General features: G+C 38.6%; 8 protein-coding genes across 8 annotated transcripts; 3 read left to right on the top strand and 5 right to left on the bottom strand.

Moving 5' to 3' along the window:
- Positions 1 to 949: 949 nt before the first annotated feature.
- Positions 950 to 3195, bottom strand: BATDEDRAFT_24407 (uncharacterized protein; the record flags this gene model as incomplete). The annotated part of the gene is made up of 6 exons (XM_006678382.1): positions 950 to 1372; positions 1463 to 1922; positions 2006 to 2135; positions 2208 to 2240; positions 2333 to 2469; positions 2600 to 3195. 6 exons carry the CDS (start codon positions 3193 to 3195, stop codon positions 950 to 952), a joined length of 1779 nt encoding a protein of 592 aa, XP_006678445.1.
- A 756-nt stretch (positions 3196 to 3951) lies between these two features.
- Positions 3952 to 7639, top strand: BATDEDRAFT_34941 (uncharacterized protein; the record flags this gene model as incomplete). Its single annotated transcript, XM_006678507.1, has 11 exons — positions 3952 to 4149; positions 4255 to 4366; positions 4442 to 4561; positions 4639 to 4748; positions 4855 to 4938; positions 5025 to 6333; positions 6414 to 6489; positions 6600 to 6791; positions 6866 to 6920; positions 7014 to 7242; positions 7328 to 7639. The coding sequence occupies 11 exons, from the start codon at positions 3952 to 3954 to the stop codon at positions 7567 to 7569; spliced, it is 2727 nt and encodes a 908-aa protein (XP_006678570.1). The 3' UTR covers positions 7570 to 7639.
- Positions 7640 to 8180: 541 nt separating this feature from the next.
- On the bottom strand, positions 8181 to 9345 carry BATDEDRAFT_24405 (uncharacterized protein; the record flags this gene model as incomplete). The annotated part of the gene is made up of 4 exons (XM_006678381.1): positions 8181 to 8362; positions 8468 to 8669; positions 8779 to 9264; positions 9322 to 9345. The coding sequence occupies 4 exons, from the start codon at positions 9343 to 9345 to the stop codon at positions 8181 to 8183; spliced, it is 894 nt and encodes a 297-aa protein (XP_006678444.1).
- A 153-nt stretch (positions 9346 to 9498) lies between these two features.
- Positions 9499 to 10224, top strand: BATDEDRAFT_24404 (uncharacterized protein; the record flags this gene model as incomplete). Its single annotated transcript, XM_006678380.1, has 3 exons — positions 9499 to 9730; positions 9807 to 9907; positions 10036 to 10224. 3 exons carry the CDS (start codon positions 9499 to 9501, stop codon positions 10222 to 10224), a joined length of 522 nt encoding a protein of 173 aa, XP_006678443.1.
- Positions 10225 to 10501: 277 nt separating this feature from the next.
- BATDEDRAFT_88347 (uncharacterized protein) lies at positions 10502 to 17562 on the bottom strand (the record flags this gene model as incomplete). The annotated part of the gene is made up of 22 exons (XM_006678575.1): positions 10502 to 10822; positions 10899 to 10994; positions 11079 to 11215; positions 11324 to 11421; positions 11494 to 11711; positions 11784 to 12116; positions 12212 to 12495; positions 12572 to 12643; positions 12740 to 13080; positions 13179 to 13360; positions 13432 to 13492; positions 13599 to 13738; positions 13802 to 13929; positions 14020 to 14153; positions 14236 to 14552; positions 14648 to 14734; positions 14805 to 15957; positions 16028 to 16068; positions 16402 to 16634; positions 16698 to 17103; positions 17187 to 17408; positions 17467 to 17562. 22 exons carry the CDS (start codon positions 17560 to 17562, stop codon positions 10502 to 10504), a joined length of 5100 nt encoding a protein of 1699 aa, XP_006678638.1.
- A 140-nt stretch (positions 17563 to 17702) lies between these two features.
- On the top strand, positions 17703 to 18290 carry BATDEDRAFT_88251 (uncharacterized protein; the record flags this gene model as incomplete). Its single annotated transcript, XM_006678677.1, has 3 exons — positions 17703 to 17777; positions 17836 to 18174; positions 18273 to 18290. The coding sequence occupies 3 exons, from the start codon at positions 17703 to 17705 to the stop codon at positions 18288 to 18290; spliced, it is 432 nt and encodes a 143-aa protein (XP_006678740.1).
- Positions 18291 to 18763: 473 nt separating this feature from the next.
- BATDEDRAFT_11270 (3'(2'),5'-bisphosphate nucleotidase) lies at positions 18764 to 20027 on the bottom strand (the record flags this gene model as incomplete). Its single annotated transcript, XM_006678300.1, has 4 exons — positions 18764 to 19198; positions 19297 to 19545; positions 19642 to 19742; positions 19802 to 20027. 4 exons carry the CDS (start codon positions 20025 to 20027, stop codon positions 18764 to 18766), a joined length of 1011 nt encoding a protein of 336 aa, XP_006678363.1.
- Positions 20028 to 20296: 269 nt separating this feature from the next.
- On the bottom strand, positions 20297 to 21814 carry BATDEDRAFT_10953 (uncharacterized protein; the record flags this gene model as incomplete). The annotated part of the gene is made up of 1 exon (XM_006678261.1): positions 20297 to 21814. The coding sequence occupies one exon, from the start codon at positions 21812 to 21814 to the stop codon at positions 20297 to 20299; it is 1518 nt and encodes a 505-aa protein (XP_006678324.1).

Genomic DNA, 21814 nt, shown 5'->3' with positions numbered 1-21814 from the left:
TTATTGTAATAGCAGTCGATGCTGTGTTTACTATCCAATCACCAGATAAACCCATTATAAAAATAATAAGCACTGAGCAGACTACCAACTAAATGTGCTGGAACTTTAAAGCAGATCGACATGAATATGATAATGGATTGATGCTATTTTCATTGTCGACTAATTTAATACTTGATTTATATACTGATCTTGTTTACGAAAAAACATAAAGGGGTCACTGGTCTAAGGGTTATGATTCTCGCTTTGGGTGCGAGGGGCTCCCGGTTCGAGTCCGGGGTGACCCCTTTTTTGTCATTTACTGATTTGGTGCAGGTTTGAGCATTTTTTGATAGTTGTTGGGTTCTGTTGAAATCCCACAACTGCAAACAAGAGTAGGAATTGACGTTTAAATGCAAACAGATCTTGGCCCTGCTGAAGAAGAGGCGGGAGGAAAAGATTGCGTTTCGAGGCAAACAGACGAGGAGCTACGTCAGTAGTCTTCTTACCCACCTCGGACAGGCTCCCACATAAGCCAATTGAAAGACTCGCGATGAGTCCAGAGGGTCATCTTCTGAAGAGCAACCAGTCACGATTGTCACATCTGCTGTTGTCCTTTGGGATAGCAGCAGTGTGCTTGGAACGAGCTCTTGGCGGCAACTGTTCAGTGCAATACGCAAACTAGGAGCTTGCTGCTTCTGTCTGTCTTTGCAATCGCTTGGATGGAATGGAAGCAGTGAGGCCTTGACTCAAGTGGGATGCTCTAATCTTCCCTCTCTTCATTTTTAAACAATCAGCCATCTACAACAGCCAGATTAAAAAAAAATTTATTATGGCAATATTGCCAAGCATTTTCGAGATCAAACAGTTCATGCTGTAAATTAGATATTAAGCGGATTGGAAAAATGGGACTGCCCATGTCAAAAAGGATTAATGAAGGATTAAATAAAGAATAGTCAGGCAACTGGCAAGATTAGGCTTGAGAAGCTCTCCTAAAATACTGCATCCATTCAAATGCACGATCCAGGTTATCTCCTGTGATGTAAATAACTGCATGGTAGCGACTCATTGCTGCAGCACCTCCAAGTACTGCCTCTCGCCATTCTCTGCTTATAGGTGATGTCGCAATACGATCATCGTCCTTCCATGGCAAAGCAAGCGTGACTTGTAAACAGTTGGGAGCTGCCATGTATTCAAAATCTGCTGGTGCAATATCAACGATTTGTGAAAAGTGTAACCAGGCAATGGGATCTTTGCGATCTAGATATTCCGAGTCAAGAATACGGATCCCATCATATGTGCCCACAACAAAATATTTTTTCCAGAATAAGCCGCCTGAAGTTCTTAGTAAAAAGTTGAGAGTATCGTCATGGCGGTACATGCCTGTTGGAATTTCCTATTATTGAAAAATAAACACATTAGGTATCAATTTGTAAGCAGATGCACTAATTAGAGAGTTGAGCCATTATACACACAATCAACGTACCCGCTCAATAGCAAACTCTTCCTCAACAAACATTCCCATTTGAATATTTACTCGAGCAACTTCTTTTTTACCACCATTGGCAGTCAAAGTATACGATCCTGTGATTTTGCTGAATGCATGTTGGGTAGGCAATGTGAGGGACATTTCTGCCAAGGTAACATCCACAGCATTTGGAGATGCAGGAAAACGCAGCGCTTCTTGATCTTGAAACTGCTTAAACGTGGAGGATGGAGCGTGTGCACTGGATCGCTTGCCTATAAGCGTATTCGAACCACCGCTGCCTCCAAAAAAGGAGAGTGTGGATCGTTTGAATCCACTAGCATGGCTACTGAATGATTCCATAGAGGGAGACATTAGTCCACTGTGAGATTTGGACCCATCGTGAGGCTCGTCATTATTCATGCATTTCGAATACAGACGGATTGTGATATTGACATCCTGTTGTGTTTTGGGAACATCACTAAATGGGTGATTTTAGATTGACAGTGTCAAATTCATGCTCGAGTGCAGTAGTTGGATATATCTAAACACGGTCGTACTTACTAGATAAATCCTTCCATTGGATGGCTTGAATAGTGAAACCCTTTTGGAGCATTTGAGTCGCTACGCAGTGGAAGAGCAGAAGTAAGACGTCTTGCATCGCCAACAGTGACAATGCCAATAATATGTTCGCCTTATTACAAGTTCAATACATGATTATTAAAAAGTTGAATATACATTGAATGCACTATAAATTAGGACATACCTGGCGGCATTTTGCTCATATTTAAATCCACCACTTGTTGATCCAAAAACAGTTGTCAAATTTTTAGTATTTACTCTGAATTGAACTCGTTTATACCAAAGTTTGTAAATACTTTCGACACTTACATTGAATAAAAAAACGCTTTACTTTTGGTTTTTCTTGGGTATGCATGGATGGGAGTGGTGGAAGATCCAATCCAGATGACAGAAACCCATGAGTAGATGATGGGGGTTTTTCTACTGGAAGTGATTGTACGGGCTTGCTGTAAATCATAATAGTTTATGCAAGTAGTAAAATAGATTGGCAACAGTTGCACAGTGTGTAAGACTTTAGTCAACTGCGTGGTATAGACCAAAAATAATAAAGGCACTACAGTATACGAGTCAACTTACCGACGTTTGGAAAGAGAACTAGCAGAGCCGTTGGTAGGAGAGCGAGTAGCATCAAAAGTCGATGAACGCGTAAGACCGGCAGCCAGTGAATGACAAGCCTCTGCAGCAGCAGCAACACCAGACTGAAGTAGCATGCCATTAGATGGGGGTTGAGCTAATGAAGAAGTCTGCATCAAATGATTAGGGATCTCGAGAAGGTCGCCAGCAGGGCTGAATACTCGTGTATAGAATGGAACTTTTGATGCTCCGATTGGCGAAAAGGGAATAGATGCAAGACTAGCATCACTGCCTGTTGGCCCAGTTGTTCGTGACATGGTTGGTTCTGCATGACTATGGCCACCTTGGTAAACAGGGTCGATAGAATGGATCCAAGACCAGAGGCCAGGTGACATATGCTCTAGAGAAGGCATTGAGTTTGGCAGTTGGAGAGATATAATGCCATGGGAAGATGTACCAAGACGTTGCGAGTAGACAAAATCATAGGGAGAGGTTCCCACATTTGTATTGATATTGCTGACAGACTGTGGCGAAATACCAAACACAGATTTAAGACCACGTAGCGAACGCTTGCCTGGATTTGAAGGGGAGGAAAGCATAGGTTGCAGGAAATATAGACAGAGTAGTAGTAGATATGATTTTTAGAAGGAAACAAGAAAGCAAGTGGGTTTAACTTGAGTTTATGGATGAAATAGATTTATCAAGAGTCATGTCTAGCATGTGTGGAGGGTGGGATCGAGTTACATTGCGACGCGTTCAGTTGATGTTTGTTAGAATGCATGACACGTATTCGTTGTTTGAAGCTGTTGGAATGGAGAAGTTAGCGATGGGTTATTTCCGTTTTTAAATGATGGGGGGATTAATATAGCTGTGTTGGTGGATAGGGTCTGACACAAGAGACAATACTTGAGTATTCTAGTCATTGTGTAATTGATACTCGTCTGATTAGTAACTGAACAAGTTCAGCACGTTGACCTTGAATGCGTACTACAGAAATATTGAATTTAGCGGGCCAGATTAACAAGACTGTATTATACAAGTCATGTTGGTTGGATCTGAAACTCTATTCAAGTTTGAATAGACTTGACATCAGACAATCTCATTATCGACCAACTCTAACGATCACATTTACAATTCATGATGAATATTTTATTGCCATCATCACTGGAATTGTAAATCGAATGCAGCTCATCTGTCAAGGCTTTTATAGGCAAGATTGACTAGAAAAATAAGATTTGAGTTTCTCAAACATAGTGACCAACAAGCTAAAACATCAATTGGCTTCAAGTTGTTCAATGTAATAAAAAACTACAAGAGCTGCTTCTTGATGCTTGGAACTTTCCCAATATCCGACAATGACCGACATTCGAATGCCACTGAATCGGCAGGCTCTTTCTGATGAGTTGAATGAGTTTGATAAGCTGACTTATGCTGAGGAGGACCGCATGCTGGAAGAAGGTGATGCTCGGCATGCTGACCATTCATCCTTGACTGGAGTTTCTGGACACAATGTCAGGAATCGACGGGATAAAAACCATTCCAATTACAAACAGGTCAGCAGCAGTGTTTGGGCTTACATAATGCATTCAGTTGGAATAGAAACTGCATTCACTTGTCTATGAATAACACTTATTTCTTGAATGCTCTTTGGCTAGCAGAGACCGTCGTGGCGCTTTCGAGCTCCTCTTATTCTGTTTGGACTGCTGATACTTGTTCTAGTTTCCATTGTCTTTTTGGCTCTACGAACTAACAGTGATAGGCCTTTTGCTGGTATTTTCTCACTGTTGAATTTGCTCAACCTTATTTTAAGCTATTATAGTAAACTTGTCTGGTGTTTGAAATTAGGTCGTGATGGTGAAGCCAAAACTATCAATGGAAGACCAGCTGTCACTGATAGACTATTGGGCTTGCTTCCTATTTCAAAAGCTGAAGATATAGATCCAAAATGGGTCCAGGATTCACAAGGTAACTTCAAGCCTCGATTGCTACTCAACTATAATCGATCGCTGCAATAACACTTCACTTGTCTGCTTGTCAAATAGCTGGGTTTCCCGATGGAAGTTTTTTGGAGCTTGACCAGCATAAGTTTGTCGTTCGTCAGTTTGGAAGCACCAACAGCACCGTTATTGCCGATATCAAGAACATTAATGATGTATGCTTGAAATGTATACGATAGCAACTGTCCATGTTGGTTGGATTATAAACTTGTTAGCGTTACTGATTCCAACTTATTAATTTGTTGTGCTTGTTGATTATAGAAGCAAGGCAACGCGATCGAGTTTAGTACTTGGACTGCATCTGCTGATCTCAAGTATCTGCTTCTAACTACAAATTACCAAAAAGTAACCATCAAGCTTTACATATTAAGCATTGGCTGCTGCTACTGATTTTTGTCAGTATTAACCCTGCGATTGATTCAATATATTAGGGATGGAGGCACTCTTTTTTTGCAGACTACTATTTGTACGATATCAAAGCCAAACAGGCAAAACCATTGGCTAATTCTGTATCTGATAAGCACATTTCGAATGAATTGGGTAGTGGCATGGTTGCCTTGACTGCTTGGAGTCCAAAAGGTCACAGCGTTGCTTGGGTGCGCGACAATGATCTCTATGTTACAGTCGAGGGAACAACCGAGGTTCGCATTACTACTGATGGATCTTACAACATAATCAATGGCCTATCTGACTGGGTTTACGAGGAAGAGGTGCTTGGAAAGGGCAAGGCTTTATGGTTTTCACCTGATGGATCTCATATTGCATATCTCAAATTCAATGATACATTGGTCAAGACATTCCCACTCGAATACTTTTCCAAATTTGGAGAAAATGCCTATCCTAGAGAATTGAACCTGAAATATCCAAAAGCCGGATCTCCAAATCCTGTCGTCACTCTGCACATTGTTACTCCTTTATCAACCAATGTTACTGAACAATCTAGTCCTGTTCATTTTGGCATTGAAGGTTTTGCTGATCAAGATCGTTTGATTGTCGAAGTCAATTGGTTAACATCCAACGACACACTAATGGTTCGTCTGATGAATCGTGTACAAGATATTCAGCGACTTTTCTTGGTCAAGGGAACCCAAATCAATGGTATATTTACATGGAAAGCCGATCTAGTTCGCGATGAAGCTACCCCAGACGGAGCTTGGCACAACATTCTTCAGCCTCTCACACCCATTCTTTCCTCCAATTTTGCTGATCATAATGATCCATCCTATGTTGAAATTATGGATAGCGCCAATGGATATGCACACCTCGCATACTTTGATGACATTGGCCGTGCTTCTCCTACTATGTGGATCACATCAGGCACCTGGGAAGTCACTGGAATCGTGAGATTTGATGAAGCTAAAGACATTATTTATTTCATGAGTACCGAGCATGGATCAACTGAGCGCCATTTATATAGTGTGCATTTGGATGGATCTGGAAAGAAAAGACACACTCCGCAAAAGGATGTCGAGTTGAAAAAAGTAGCTTCTGTATTAAACGAAACGTATGGACTTCCTCTTGGCGACTCTGGGTACTTTGACGTGAAACTATCTCCCAAATGTGGATATTCAATTGTTTTATACACTGGACCTGATGTACCTTACAGGATCACTTACAAGATTGAAGACAGTGGATGGAGGCGAGTTGATAGCGTTGAGAATACCAAATTACGAGAATCAATTTCAAAAGTCGCTCTTCCTCAAATTAGCTATTTTACTATTCCAAATCAGATTGGCAATGGTTAGTAGTGTCTAAATGATAATTTTAGACTAAATCTAAATGCTTGCTAACTTGTAAATGTTTGTTAATTGCTCGTTTAGATATGAATGTCAAGATGATTGTACCTCCCGACTTTGATCCTTCTGGCAAAACAAAATATCCAGTGCTCATGCAAGTGTAAGTGCACTTTTAACCAACAGCTCTGTCTTGAATATATTGCATCTTCTGTTTGACTTTTGATGTACGCATCCAATTGTACTCAAGTATATGAATGATTAAATTGTTAGATATGGAGGTCCCTATTCACAAATGGTCAATCAAAAGTGGAATCTAGACTTTATGTATCACTTGCCATTGATAGGATTTGTTTCTGTAATTGTTGATGGTCGTGGTACTGGGTTCAAGGGTCGCAAGTTTCGGAATGCGGTCAGTAAACAGCTTGGTCTGCATGAGGTAGAGGACCAAATTGAGGCTGGAAGGTATGGCATATCATATCTGCCGAGTTATTTGTAGTGTTGGATTATCACACATTTCTTACTCATACAACATACAGATGGCTTGGACAGCAAAAGTATATTGATAGTAAAAAGATTGGCATTTGGGGTTGGGTATGTTTAGTTTACGTTTGATGAATGCGCATGTGTTGGTGTAAGATTTCATTTTTTTGCTAATCAGACCTGGATTTCTATCATGCAATTCAGTCGTATGGAGGATACATGGCAGCAAAGTGTATTGAAGCCAATTCAGGTGTATTTGCTCTTGGTATGTCAGTCGCGCCTGTAACAGATTGGCGATTTTACGATACTGTATATACTGAGCGCTATATGAAGACGCCAGTGCAAAACCCTGAAGGATACGCCAAAAGCGCTGTATCCAACATGACTGGCTTTTCACAATCTAGATACCTTTTGATTCACGGCACTGGTGACGGTCAGTATCGAGAATGTTTATGAATGATGTGAATTATACTTTTCAGTTGCTGACAGTTGTATAACGACATCATATTGAAATGCAGACAATGTTCATTTTCAAAACTCTGCCATGCTGGTATGGCATTTCACTGGTGCCAACCTATCGCCCAAAAATGTGCGCGTTCAATACTATACCGATTCTGATCACTCCATCAGTGACAATGGAGCTAATCCTCAAGTATTTGGACTATTGACTTCATATGCGTGCGATACTTTCAGATTGAATTGTAACCAGGGTTTTGATAGATTGGATAGGCGTGATCTGTCTATTTTTGAGCACAAATGAAGGGGCTAATCTTTATTATAGCCGAGTTGAATATCTTGTCGATTAAAATATATCAATATTATAGTTGTTGAAAATGTTCAAGTTTATTCATATGAAATTAAAACCTTTGATCAATAGTACGCAATTGCTTTTTAAATCTAAACAGGTATTGGTTGAAATGTATTGCAAGCAATCACATTACACAAGAGTTTTGAGTGTTTTTTATGTGTAGTACTCAAAATTTGTTCATGATCGATTGTAATCAAATTTCAAGTGTTGTATTATTAAATTTATGGAAAGTATTATACAAGGTGTTTACAATCATGGCTTTACAGCCATATTATATAACTAGATGAGGATATCAAAGTAAACGATACATCTCATGGTATGATGGGTGCTAATTGATTGGGCAGCATTGCATCCTTTTCTTTGTGATTGGCACAGAAACAACAGTTGTGTTACGAGACGTGCATACTCACTCTCTTGAACTAGAGTGCGAACGTATCTAATATTAGAATAGAGTTTCAATAGAAAGAGATAATCAATATCCAATAACAACGAATATGTAACAATTGTTTATTCCAAGACAATCATTACAAAAGTGTTCCATTTTACGTGAATACGGCTGTAAATTACTGGTCCCATTTCGACTTGCGTTTCTTAGAAGCGGCTATCCCGCCTTGAATTGTGCTATTCTCATCTATTGACGTGGATGAAACAAACTGCTTGATTCCCTCCTTTGCAAATTCAATTGCTTCTGTGGGGTTGGTTGGAAACGGTTTTACAACGATTGGAGATTTCTCTTGTGCTATGGCTATAATGTAGTATATTGAAAAGATTAAACATGAGCAACTTGATTCGGATTTAAACCAAATAACCATGGCATGATCTGTTATATAAAATAAACGATTACAATTACCAAGATTCTTGTAGAATGCACTTTCGGGAAATCCGTGAGGATTATATTTCTCCTTGTCGAAATTTGAGCCAATCTCGTCCAGTTCCAAAAATTCAATCAGTTTACGCATAATCGAGGGATTTCTGAATGCATGCGTGTTAACAAGCCGATCATTTAGATATATGCCCTCTGACCTGAGTTCCAGAAACTTTGAAATCTTTCTCTACTTAAACACAAGGTAAAGCAAGCAAAAACCCGCTACTCAGAATACATTTCTTCAATTTAGCAATCGAGCTGCAAAGTTCAGCATCAGTGTGTAACACTAGCCATACCTCTAAAGCAAGATCAGGCTCTGTATTTTGGGTTTGAGCTAGACTATTTCCAAAGTCTGGGTTTAAATATCCCTGACTAATTAGAATCTGTTCAAGTTTGTCTTGATCTAAAGAGTCGCGAACTGCCTCGAAGCACTCGACTCTGGATGTATCATTAATCTGAAATGGTTCTGAAGAATGCCAAGGATCTTGTTGAGATTGTGCATGCGTTTGAGATTCAACACAAGTGTTTGGCGGAGTATTACGAAGCTGGGTTTGAGTATCTTGTTTCTGTTTTGACCTGGAATCATTTCGTCTTACTAATCCAGTTCCAGATGAAACTACTGGTGAGTGAAATTGCTTGTTTGTATTAGTTGTTTTGGAAGCAGACGGATTTGATGGTATACATGCGTCTTTTTTACTTGGAGATTGTGTCTTGATTGGAGATGCTGAACGAGGGTTCGAGTTTCCAGCAATGCAAGTTGACAAGGTTGAAGATTCAGCAGGCTTTAGTGAGATAATACACGGAAACAATTTCAGTAAAATAAAGCATCGTTTTCTTACCTTCGTCTTCAGTGTCTGTGCCATATGAAACAAGTCTCAACTTGCTCATCTATGCAATCAGTTTTAACGTTGGCAGCCAAGTGATGAAACGAGAAAACTACAAAAGTGATTTTCATCACGTGATTTGATCACGATACAGAAGATTGCTGGCAGTTGCAAGTTGTGGGCATCAAACCAATGTCGGCAAAAAATACAGACCAGCCTGCCAAGACTGAAGATGCTTCTGGTGATGAGAATGATTCAGATAGAGGCCGGAAAGTGCGTCCAAAGACTGCTCTAGATACTCAAAAGGCTCAGGTGGAGAAACTGATGAAGCGGATTGACAAGGAAATTATACTACCAACCCGTCCATCTGATACACCCAGAGGTCCAAGAAAAGAAGGTGCTCATGTGGTTCGCAATATCCAAGGTAACTCGATACTGCTTTTAAATCAATTTACAAAAGTTGTGTGCATCTAAATCTGATATTTCACATGTTTCTATAGGTTCCAGTGCTGGCGCTGGAAGTGGCGAGTTCCATGTGTATCGTGCATTAAGAAGAAAGGAATATACTCGGCTCAAGGCTTTGGACGATGCTGCACAAAAAGTAATACTTAAAAAGCACTGATGTTGTCATTGGAGTTATTTTCTAGTGTTTAAATACTTTTAGATCTCAATATCAACACTGATTTTCAGATCGAGTACTAACGTATATATTGGGATTTTTGTTTGTAGGAAGAGGATCGGATTGAATATGAAAGTCGACAGCAGACACTGAAGGCCAAAGAGATGGAAAAGACGAACAAGAATCGGGAGAAAAGACTAAAACGAAAAAGGAATAATGAAAAGACAAAACCTATTATGGTGGGTCCAGCGCTATCTTCAGTGGAGCCTGAAAGACAAGCAGACCAACAAACTATCTAAATTCATAAGCTATGAATTCCTACAACTTTTGATCATTGACATAGCTTGACTGCCTAGGTTTTTTGGCGCGGTTGTCTAATTAATACAACTGTTTTTTGCAAGATATACGCATAGTACTTTACCTAAAACATATAGTACAATTCAACACAATGTAGTTGGTGGTGAATATATTGTACTGTGAAATGAAGTTGGGTTTGTAGTATACCAGGATCCATCACCAATCAACTCGTCTAAATGAAAAATTCCATTGGAATCATAAGTTATATCCAAATCTACTTTATTTGCTACTGCGGGTCGGTTGTGCTATGCTAGGAAGTGGTGAATGCCGATAAAGTTTATATTTTCCGTACAATGGAGGTATTGGAACTGTCGACGACACTCTTCCAATATCTGTTGTATACCGAGGCTTGAATGTAGAACGATAAATATCGGTTGCATTGGACTGTTTATCCATACTTTTTACAGAAATCATACTTTCAGTATTATTTTTAAGCCATCTGTGGATTGGTTGTTGCTCTTCAGAAGCATTCTGTAATTTTGATGCTACATAATTGTTTACCAAAAGTGTCACTTTTGGTGCAAATGGTGGATTGTTCATCTAAACATCTGAATTAGCCAAAACTTCCAATATCGTAAGCATACTTTTACGATCGAATTCACAAATTAAAGTTTACCCTGGATGGAGCTTTGAGCGATTCTGCTCCAGGTCCAACGACCTGAAGCTCGGCAGAGTTTGGAGGGTGTGGGTCGTTTTGCAATGATTGCTCGCTCTAAAGGAATGCAGTCAAGAGGCATCAATTATTAATATATAATCAAAATCATTAATACAGTTTGGAGCTTTGAAATTTAAATACCAGTAGTTTCCTTGTAGTATCTCCGCGATGTATATCCCACTCATAAATTACAGAAACGTCCTTTAAATCTACAGGTTTTTTTGGTATTTTTTTAAACTTATCAACGGCTTCAAAGGCTTGATATCTATGTATTGAATCTATCTCACAACAAGTAGCATCAGTACCAAAAATTCAATGCACATCGACAACGTATAGTCAAATTGACAGATCATTACAAATAACTAGTTTATCACAAATGTTTGCACCTTTATCCATTTGATTTTTCTGCTGTTCAGGCTCAAAAATTTGCATTTTTTTCCGCTGCCTCGAAGATAATGTTTGAGTGTCTGCCATATACTGATTTCTGGAAGAAAAGTCAAAAAGTTACAAGAGGGGTTAGTTTTCATTAATACCAATGAAATAAAAGGTTTCATACCGTTCGTGACTAACTGTCGTTTGACCTATGGATTTGTTGTGTTTTGAAGGGAAAGCATCTTCTTGTTGTAAATGATGCTGTTCCAAAGCAAAAGTATACGCCGTTTTATCAACCGGCTGATTCTGAATCAAAACAAACCCATCATCATCATCTAAAAACTCGTGTTGTGCCTGTTGGTGGTGGAATGCACTTTGAACACATCCCTCCAGTATTCGATGCTACATTCAAATTAATTCAAATTAGGTGTATTGGTCATGTAGATTTAACACTGGTTTTAAAATTTAACCTACAAATGATAGTTTCAATGCTTCGTCTGTTTTTAAATCAATAGGCTCAATGGGTTCACTTGATAGCCGATCTTTGGTATGCCCACTTAAAACGCCAGCTTCAATATCCTTTGAATTTTGCTTTGTGGCTTGAATTTGAGCTAGAGCAGGCGACAGAAAAGGTTTTTGAACAGGGGCTTCTATATCCAATTGTTTTTGAACAATAGTAATGTCCGCTGGAGGAGAAATATAGGATCGCGCAACTCCTGATGAATAGATTCCAGAGTTGTTTGAAAAGGTTTGAGCATAATCATATTGAGTAGAAGTTGGCTGAGAAATATTTGATAGCACAGCATACTACATATATGTAACAATTAATAAGCATTCAAGTTTACATGATTTCAACACTTTGCTTACCAACAATGGTATTGGATGCAAAAAAATTATTGTACCTGTGATGTGATCTTTTTGATGAGTTCCCCACGCTGTATTCCTAGTTTTGTAGTGTCTACTTTGTGTTTTTTCGGATATGGCTTGACAGTATTCTTGCGATTGCCCAAGTCACAGGAAACCTCGAATGGAATTTCTTCTTTTTTGACATCAAACGTGTTGTTAGATGAAAAGTGAACCAGCTCTTCTGTAGCCAGATAGTCCTTCAATTTCTCGTCAAACTGATTGATATTTGTGCTTTCAAGCCAATGGCTGGGATCATTCTGTAGAATTTCCAAGTCTAAACCTACATATTATACAGATTGGTTAGTTTGTCACGACAAACAAGATGCTTAATAGTGATTGATTTACATATTTCTCACCTTGATTCATATCAAATGGCTCTTTTAATTTTTTCATTTTTTGAGGAGCTGCCATTTTTTTTGCCATATAACCTTATTTCCGCATGAATTGCACCAAATGTCATCAAAATACATAAATGAGATTGAATATATCGCTGAATAAGGTAGTCGTAATGATTTAATGCTTACCTCGAAAGCATTTTTGAATCATCATAGCACAACGGTGTAATTTCTTTTGCCTTAATTCAACCAGTTTGGTTTTTGCAGCTCGACATTTACACCATTTTTGAGCTAGCTTTTGACATAAATAGTAGTCTAGCATTTTCACGTTGAAATCGAAACAGTATACGTTAAAATAAATATCATTTTGCTTGAAAACCCTACAGTTACTGCCAACAATATTACCGTTAAGATTCTTTTGATATAGTTTCCTATTTTTACGCATCCGCCAAATGGACTGAATGTAAATCACTTTGTATGTATCCACGATGCCTTTAAGTTTGAAAATCCAGACTGAAATGATCATGTCGCTATATTGCATTTAAATTGGTTTGATTAGCCGAAAAATGATTTAATGTTTTTGCACCATATCGTATTTAAATGATTCAAGCCAAAATGTTTGCATTACACTGTAGGTATAGGAATAGTAGCATGCGTTTGAATCATTGAATTTAGCAAGCCTGTTAATATAAAAAGTCGACGCTCTTGTATTTGAAGACGAACCAAAGGATCTTTGCTATATTGAATCGCAGGTGATGTCAGGTAGTCTAGATAAGGAGAACGGTATTGTCCCATAAATTCCGTAATACTCTAAAGTTTATAAAAACACCATGGATTAAATAACATACTGTCCAGTCAAAATTAATAGTTTGGTAAATTACCTGATCTTTTGCACCAAGGAATTTTGCCCACTCTTCAAAGATTTTTAAAGAGTCATTTATACTAAGTACGATATATGCAAAAATTAGTTTTAGTGCATATTAGACTATAATCTTGGCAGCTGTATCGCGCATCTCGATGAATACAAATCAAATATTTAAAACTCAACTCAAACTCCTCCAAAATAGCATTACTGAGGTGATCAATACACTGAACACAAACACGAACAGATTTCAGTGGATTGGTGTAAAAAAACATTTTTTTTTCAGGATCCCCGACTGTACGACACACTTGATGCTTATTGAGAAGCTATGTAACAGAAATCAGTGTTAAACAAGCACCATTTAGTTGATTAGATATGCAAAATACGACAACCTTTAAATTCTGAAACATAGTTCCAACAATTTTATAAAGGGTTGGATTGAGTTCTACAGGATTATCTGATAGATTCAGCACTTGTAACTGCTGACAAACTGATATAGAATAAACATTTGTAATATCTGTATAAAAAGCATATAGTTTAATAAATCCGTGAAAATGGCTACTTTTATCAGTTTGAATGTAAGGATTGGCACAATAGTTAAAAGTACCTTGGATTTTGTTATTTTCAAGAGAAAGAATCCGTAAAAATGGACACATTGATAATGGCTCAATATCGGTAATCTGATTGTTGTCAAGATTCAATACTTGTAATCGACCCAGCCAATTGGTGATTTGTAATCGACTATAATGTCATTATGATTAATCACTTTTAAAATAAACCAAGCTGTTTCATCAATTTGCATTACAGTGGTTTAAAAATATACCTGATTGCATTCAAGTTTAAATTTAGCTCATAAAGAAGTGGATTGTAAAACTCGGGGAATTTTGAAACTATGTTTTTTGCCATAGATACGTATTGTAACAGTGGGCTATCAATGAGATTGTCAGCTGATGACTCAGTTAAGCGACATTCGCCCAAATCAACATATATGAGTCCTTTAAGAAATCGAAACGAAGATAAATCTTGGACACGGCTGTTCCGAAGCAACAAAACCTGAAGTGATGTAGCAGCAGAAATACTATCAATTTTGGAAATTGGATTGCTGGAAATATCTAGATAAGTGAGTTCATCTGTCAAACCCTAATTTCAATAATTGATTAGTATTCAAAAATCGATAAATATAGCCGGTATTGTTGCACAGTGAAAATATAACTGAGCAATATAGGTTCACTTACTGATATCTCCATAATACCGTTATTTTCTACAGTGAGAGATCTGAGCTTCAAGAGTTGGGCAAGTTCCAATTTTTCAAATCGGTTACTCTATTAACATACATCTATTAAATTAGAATTCTCAGTAGAGTATGTTTAGTCCTTGAAAAGCAAAACTCACACACGCTCTAAGTGATATCAGTTCTGGAAGTTGCTGAATCACGCTTGATTTTTTGAGATCGTTTTTGTCAATATCCACATGCTTGACTCGTTTTGACTGAATGAGCAACTTTGGAATACGAGCAAGTTGCGCGTCGCTCAAATCGACCACTTCTAAATCTTCTACAAACAAGGCTTTTTTGCCTATAAGTTGCTGCCGTTCAAGAGCAGTATTCAAAACACGCAAATCGCATTCCTGAGCAATTGCCTCTTTTTTTAATATTGCCTCTATTGCTTCATCTCTAAGCAGCTGCTTTTTAGCAACCTCCCACTTGATATTTTCAATATCAGCACTGTAGCATTTCAAAGTTTCGTCAATTTCATAGCACTGAATTCGAAGGTCTGCTGCATTGGTTCGAATCTTCATTGATTGCTCTTCCGCTTCTAGTTTCCGCTGCTGTGCTAGTTCAACCTGACGCAAGTCTTTTGACTTTTTTTCTAAAAATTGCTTTACAAAATCTTGAGTACGAGCAACAAGCATGTTTGATCGATCCTTTTCGCGATCATAGATGTTTTTGGACTCGACACTAATCCAAAAGGTTACATCTCTAATCTCTCCGTTCAAGCAAAGTAACTTGTTTTTAAAGTTGCGCATAGCTCTTGTATAAGATGTTTTTGATGCTAAAACAGATTCAATACGAAACTTGATTTCTTTTTGTGTATGTCGTTCCTCTTTGATTTTACCCTGAATCCATTGCAGCTCAGATTCATATTTTAAAATCAATGCTTTTAGGTACCCAGCTTCAACAATTTCGTTTGGATCTGCATCACACATGAACAAAGAAAGCTCGTCCAAATCAAAAGGTATTTGTGACAATGTAGGTGGATCTATATTTTCTCTATGACTGTAATTAAGCTCGTCCTTGACCAACGCTTGAGAATGATCGGATTCAAGGTGAAGGTTACTGGATCCAATGGCATTCAACGACTGTTGGCCATCTAAATCAGAGTTGACATCATGTGGAAAAGATTGAAACGCAGTAGAGCGCTGTTTGGGGTGTCGAATTTGAGCATAAGAAGTACTAGTGAGTGCCAATGTTTGTGAGTATTCAGTACCATCATGCTGCATTTTTTTCAAAATATCTTCTTCGCTTTGTGTTACAGTCTCTAGCTGACTAAAAATGAATTACAGTAAATAAACCAAGATCCCAAGTCAGCGCATTGACATGGATAATACATACATACCTGAGCTTTTGTTGATGCTTAATTTCCAAGTCTGTATTGTCCTTTTCGTTTTAAAAATAACTTTAAATTAATACCAAGTTTTTCGTTGATATTTATGCTAAAGTTTGAACCAGCCATGCAAATATTTACCTCGATATCACTTAAAATCCTCATTTCTCTAGTTTTCGACCCCATATTAAAACTAGATGAAACAGGTTTGATAAGTTTTAGATGATATCAGTACTTGTTTCAGCTATTTTTTAATATTTTGAAAAATCACCTACATTAGACTCTAGATTTCAGCAAAAATCCACAATTGCAAATCTTGTGTCAGTTTACAATTATCTAGTAAATACTTGATCATATTAAAATAGTATTGCTCAAATAAAACTTACTTTTGTTTGATCAGATTTGGCCAGAGACTTTGACCATGAAACATTTGAAACAGCCGAGTACGCATGCTTTCCTAGAATTGTAAAATCTGGGCCTGTTGCATCCATATGTTCTGATTTTCGCAACGACGTTGTATCTGGTGTGGTTGCAATGTGTGTTTTTTTGGGTGCAACACTTCCACGCCTGGCACCTCCAGAAGGTGTTTTTGATTTTCGAGGCATTCCTTGACGCGAATCTGAATATTGAAACAAAGTATGATGGTCTTGTTTAACTTGTTCACTAGATATTTTCAACAAACTTTTTGTATCCATAGCTTCATTTGCTTCTGATGGATTTTGATCCGATTTGATAGTGCTACATTCAGCCTGCAGTCCAGGGGAACTACTCGAGGATACTCTTTGTGGGCTTGGTATGTTTAGCTGTTCTAGAGCTTTATTGGCGTCTAGTTTTTGATCAAATAAATTAGTGGCCTGTTTATCATTTAGCGTAGTATCAGATCCAATCAAATCTTTTGCATCAAACATGTCAGGGTCGATTGTAGTAGTATCTGGCAGCACTTGGTCAAGCAATAATTCTTTAGCATCCATGGGTTGTAGTAAATCTGGAATGTCCGACTCTAGCTCTCGGATCCTAGTATCTTGCTCCTCCGACCGTAACAACGTTGATTCGATAAAATCTTTCCAAAATACAGATTGTTGAAGCTCCTATATGCATTTCAAGATCAATTGGTATATTGAGTTTTGCAGATATTTAAAACTGACGGGATGATTTTTGGCAACGCTCCTACCTCTTTAAATGGACTCGAATGTGTATATTTTAGTGAATCAGCTTCATCTTTAGTGGCCACAGTGTGCTCATGTAAAGAATGACTTGGCACTTTGGTCATCGAGTCAAGTTGAAGACTATTATCCAGTGACTTTTGTGTCTGACTAACTGAATTGTAAATATACTGAGGGTCCAGTTCCATAACCAGTCCTTCAGCCAAATCTTCCGTATCAAATGAATCCTGCTATAATAATAAGTTAGTTTTTTGCTTATTCCAAATCAGATATACAGTATATTCATACCTCGACAGTTTCTAGTAACTCCAGCTCTTGCTTGATTAGTTGGTCATCATCACTTGCTGAATGTTGGTCGGAATTCAACAATAGATGTTGGTCCATGAATTTCCCACTTTTTAATGTGTCTAATATTGCCAGATACAATTGATGTAGAATTAAACTTTCAATGAATGGACAATTACTCGTATGAAAAGTCGAATATTTGCCAGATTTGGAGCGTATCTTCCAGTCACGTGGCCTAAATGAAAGCCATTAAAATCGTAAAACTCGAGTCCAAACCATCCGCAATGTCGACAAAATTTGCAGTCAGAGCACTGGTAAGTCAATGATGTTTCCATGAATTCTCATTCACAGTCGACTTACTACTTTCATCAGGACTCGCTATTAGAAAAGGCTGCTCCTCGTCCCACAAAAACCAAAGTGACAAAACATGCTGGTGCTACAAAAACAAATACACCCTCATTGCAAGGTTCTAAAGTGACCCCAAAGTTTATAAAAGGAAGCTTTAAATCTGTCATCAAAGCACAGTCTAGCGTCCGTCGATCTGAACGAGCTATTTCAAATAGCAACAAAGCACTTCGAGATGCATCGTTGAGAGTCCATACTGACGAACATAAAATTGAATCGGAAATCAAGGCAGAAAGATTGCAACGTAATGTCGAGGCACTCCAACCCATTCAGTCGAGTGATAAGACAAAGGCTATCAAAAAAAAGGTGTGTTTTATATACCAATACAAGTGATGCTGTATTTTAAAATCAAATCTAGATTGCTAATGAAGCTAACAATATTTCCAATGCATTCATGGATCAAGGTTTTATCCAAAAAGTAATAAATCAATGAAAACCTGTATTTTTACAGCCGTATTCACGTAAAATGAAATATTAAATATCAAAATATATAATAAACAGTCAATCTTATGTTTGATTGGTACCAATCTTACTGGACAATATTGTGTCTTTTGAACTCATTAATCTACTGGTCTTACTCCGTGATCACTCATGTACAAAAATACAGAACAAATGATCACATCTCAGTTTCAATATATTCCACATCCTTGACACCTTTCAACCTCCAACTTTCCTTTTTCAACCCAAACAATCGGTAATCATCATGGAAACAACAGTTGCATTCCTGGGATATGTTGAACTAGAACGTATCTGATATTAGGATACAACAGAACTTCAATAAAAGAAATAGCCAGTCCCCAATAACAACGAATATGTAACAATTGTTTATTCCAAAACAATCATTACAAAAGTGGTTCATTTTACGTGAATATGGCTGTAAGTATTTCAATTGAATTTACAATTTCAAAACACTTTGAACTGCGTCGAGTACTTTTTTATGTATCAGTCCATTAGTTGCAACGATACCTTTGTTACCCGACAAGGTACGACCTTTAGTAAAATCTAGAGGTTTCCCCGACACATCGCTAACACGGCCACCAGCCTCTTCAACCAACAAAGATCCACCCGCATGATCCCAAATCTTTTCGACATAGTCGGCACGAGCAGGAATGCGCAGATAAATTCCAGCATCGCCGCGAGCAAGAACAGCATATTTGCATTGAGAATCCATGCGTACAGAAGGCTTGGAAATATTCAGCTTCTGTCCAATTTGTGCTGTATCTGACTGTGAAGAATGTGCTGCTTCAAAAGATTCACAGAATTGGGTACCTGCTGGATTATCTTCTTGCAAAACTCGGATTTGATGTTCAAGGTTGGAGTCCATCAATCTCTACATGTCCACGCCATAAATGGTTTGATATATATTAGCACCAAAGTAGTTGGTAAAACACATTTAAACTTTTGCTAGTAATAGTGCATCCATTCTACCTCGAAAGCACCTTGACCACGCACAGCTACAAATAGGGACCCACGACTACCAAAAGGATCGGATATGCTGTGGGGTAGATTGGGACATCCTTGAACAGCAACTTGTACAACTCCATCAACAATCAGAGCAAGGCATACTGCATACTGGTCACCACGCAAAAATCCTTTGGTTCCATCAATGGGATCCAGTGTCCAAAACCGACCTTGTTTACAGCCTAAAGACTTTCCTAAATCTATCGCAGTCAATATCTAACGAGGTTGTATCTGTAAGAAAACGAAATGATACACTCATGACAACACAGTCCAGAATCATAAATCTCATTATAAATAGCCCTGCCGGCCTACCTCTTGTGTACTCAGTGGATTAGGCAACACAGAATTGGCAAGGTCAACGACTTGAGTTGAAAGCGTATCATTTGTATTCAGATCTGCAGCATCTTCTTCACCTACAGTCCATCAAACCGGTTAGATAATACATTTTACCTAGTCAAATAGAAATGCTCACCAACAATAAGGTCATTGGGAAACGCCTTTTTCAGTAACGAGTTCACAACTGCCTGGGCACCATAGTCTGCAATGGTGACTGGAGATTTATCTGCTTTCATGATGCTCTGTGATGATACAATGTGCTTGAATACAGTTTGACAGAGACGAGATGCTCGTAGTACAGCATCGATGCCAACCTCTCTCTCCTTAGCATAAAGCGAAACAGTCACAGATCTAGTGGACATTAAATAGTAATTGGATATAGCCTTTGATTGATAAAGAAATTGGCGAGTAACAACAAATCGACTCCACATAAGACAGTGGTGCAGAAAAGGCAAAATAGAAATAACTGGTAAAGCTTAGCCCAAGAAATTATATATTTTGTAATAAACGGATGCAGAATAACTTGTGCAAGCATGCTACTTGCATGATTATATCACAATATCAGTCTAAATGACAAGTTAAATGGGTTTACAAGATATGATTTATTTAGTTGTGTTCAATTGTTGGTTTACTATTCGGGTTTTTTGGGTTCATCCTTGGATCCCTTTGAAGAAATATCTTCAATCGCTTTGGCAACTCGTGCACCATAATCTTTATCGGCTTGACTAAAGTTATGCACCATGCGCTCTTGAATGTCTTTGTTGCATACTGCAAGTGCTTTGCCAAGATTCATAATAAGCTCATCTCGTTCCCAGTCTTCGAAACTCCTGTAAGTCTCGCCAGCTTGAGCAAACGGATTCGTACGATTAATAGGTGCGCGTCCAATCTTGGTTCCATCGGGTAAAACAGGCTCATGCACAGGTCCTGGATATACATTTGGCTGCTGCACAAGACCGTTGCGACTGGATGGCTCGTAGTTAATATGAGGATTCTCGCCTGCATCTGTACCGTCCACAAAGTATGTCATTGTACCGTCACGCTGATTGGTTGCCACCTTGTTCAAAGGTTTGTTGATTGGCAGCTGTAAATAATTGACACCAAGACGATATCGTTGTGCATCACCATAACTGAACGTGCGACCTTGCAACATCTTGTCGTCCGAGAAATCCAATCCGTCAACCAAAACTCCTGTTCCAAATGCCGCCTGCTCTACCTCGGCATAATAATTGACTGGGTTACGATCAAGAACCATACGTCCAACTGGAAGCATTGGCGCAATCGACTCTGGCCACAGTTTGGTATCGTCAAGAGGATCAAAATCCAATTCACTGTGCTCGTCATCTGTCAACAGTTGTACATTCAACTCCCATTCTGGATACTCGCCTCGCTTGATTGACTGATACAGATCATCTGTAGCATGGTTGAAGTCGTTGGACTGAATTGCGTCAGCCTCGCTTTGCTTGAGGTTTTTGATGCCCTGTTTGGAGATCCAGTGATATTTGACAAGGTGTGCCAAGCCTTCCTTGTTGACCCACTTGTATGTGTTGACACCACTTCCGTGCATGTGGCGATAGTCGGCAGGAATACCCCATGGCGAATTCAAAAATGTCAGCATATGAGTTGACTCGGGAGTTTGACTCATAAAGTCGAATACACGGTTTGGATCTTGAATGTTTGTGACTGGATCGGGTTTCAAACTGTGAACCATGTCGGGAAACTTGATGGAATCACGAATAAAAAACACCTTGAGATTGAGACCAACAAGATCCCAGTTACCGTCTTCGGTATAGAACTTGACTGCGAATCCACGGGGATCACGCAAGGTTTCGGGTGAAGTACCACCATGAATAACAGTAGAAAACCGTGTAAACACAGGTGTGCGCTTGCCTTTAGTGTCAAACAGCTTTGCTCTGGTGTACTTGCCAATCGTCTCGTTTCCAGCGCTTCCGTAGGCTTCAAAATATCCATGGGCACCGGCACCACGTCCATGCACAACTCGTTCTGGAATACGTTCACGAACAAAATGGGACATTTTCTCCTGAAAATGATAATCTTGCAGCATCAGAGGACCTCGACTTCCAGCAGATTTCGAGTTTTGATTGTCTGGAACTGCATGTCCTTGACGAGTAGTCAAACCAATGATGCCCAT

Source organism: Batrachochytrium dendrobatidis (genome assembly GCF_000203795.2).
Source record: "Batrachochytrium dendrobatidis JAM81 unplaced genomic scaffold BATDEscaffold_5, whole genome shotgun sequence".
Classification (NCBI taxonomy): Eukaryota; Fungi; Chytridiomycota; class Chytridiomycetes; order Rhizophydiales; genus Batrachochytrium; species Batrachochytrium dendrobatidis.
This window is presented reverse-complemented; position numbering and strand designations above follow the sequence as displayed.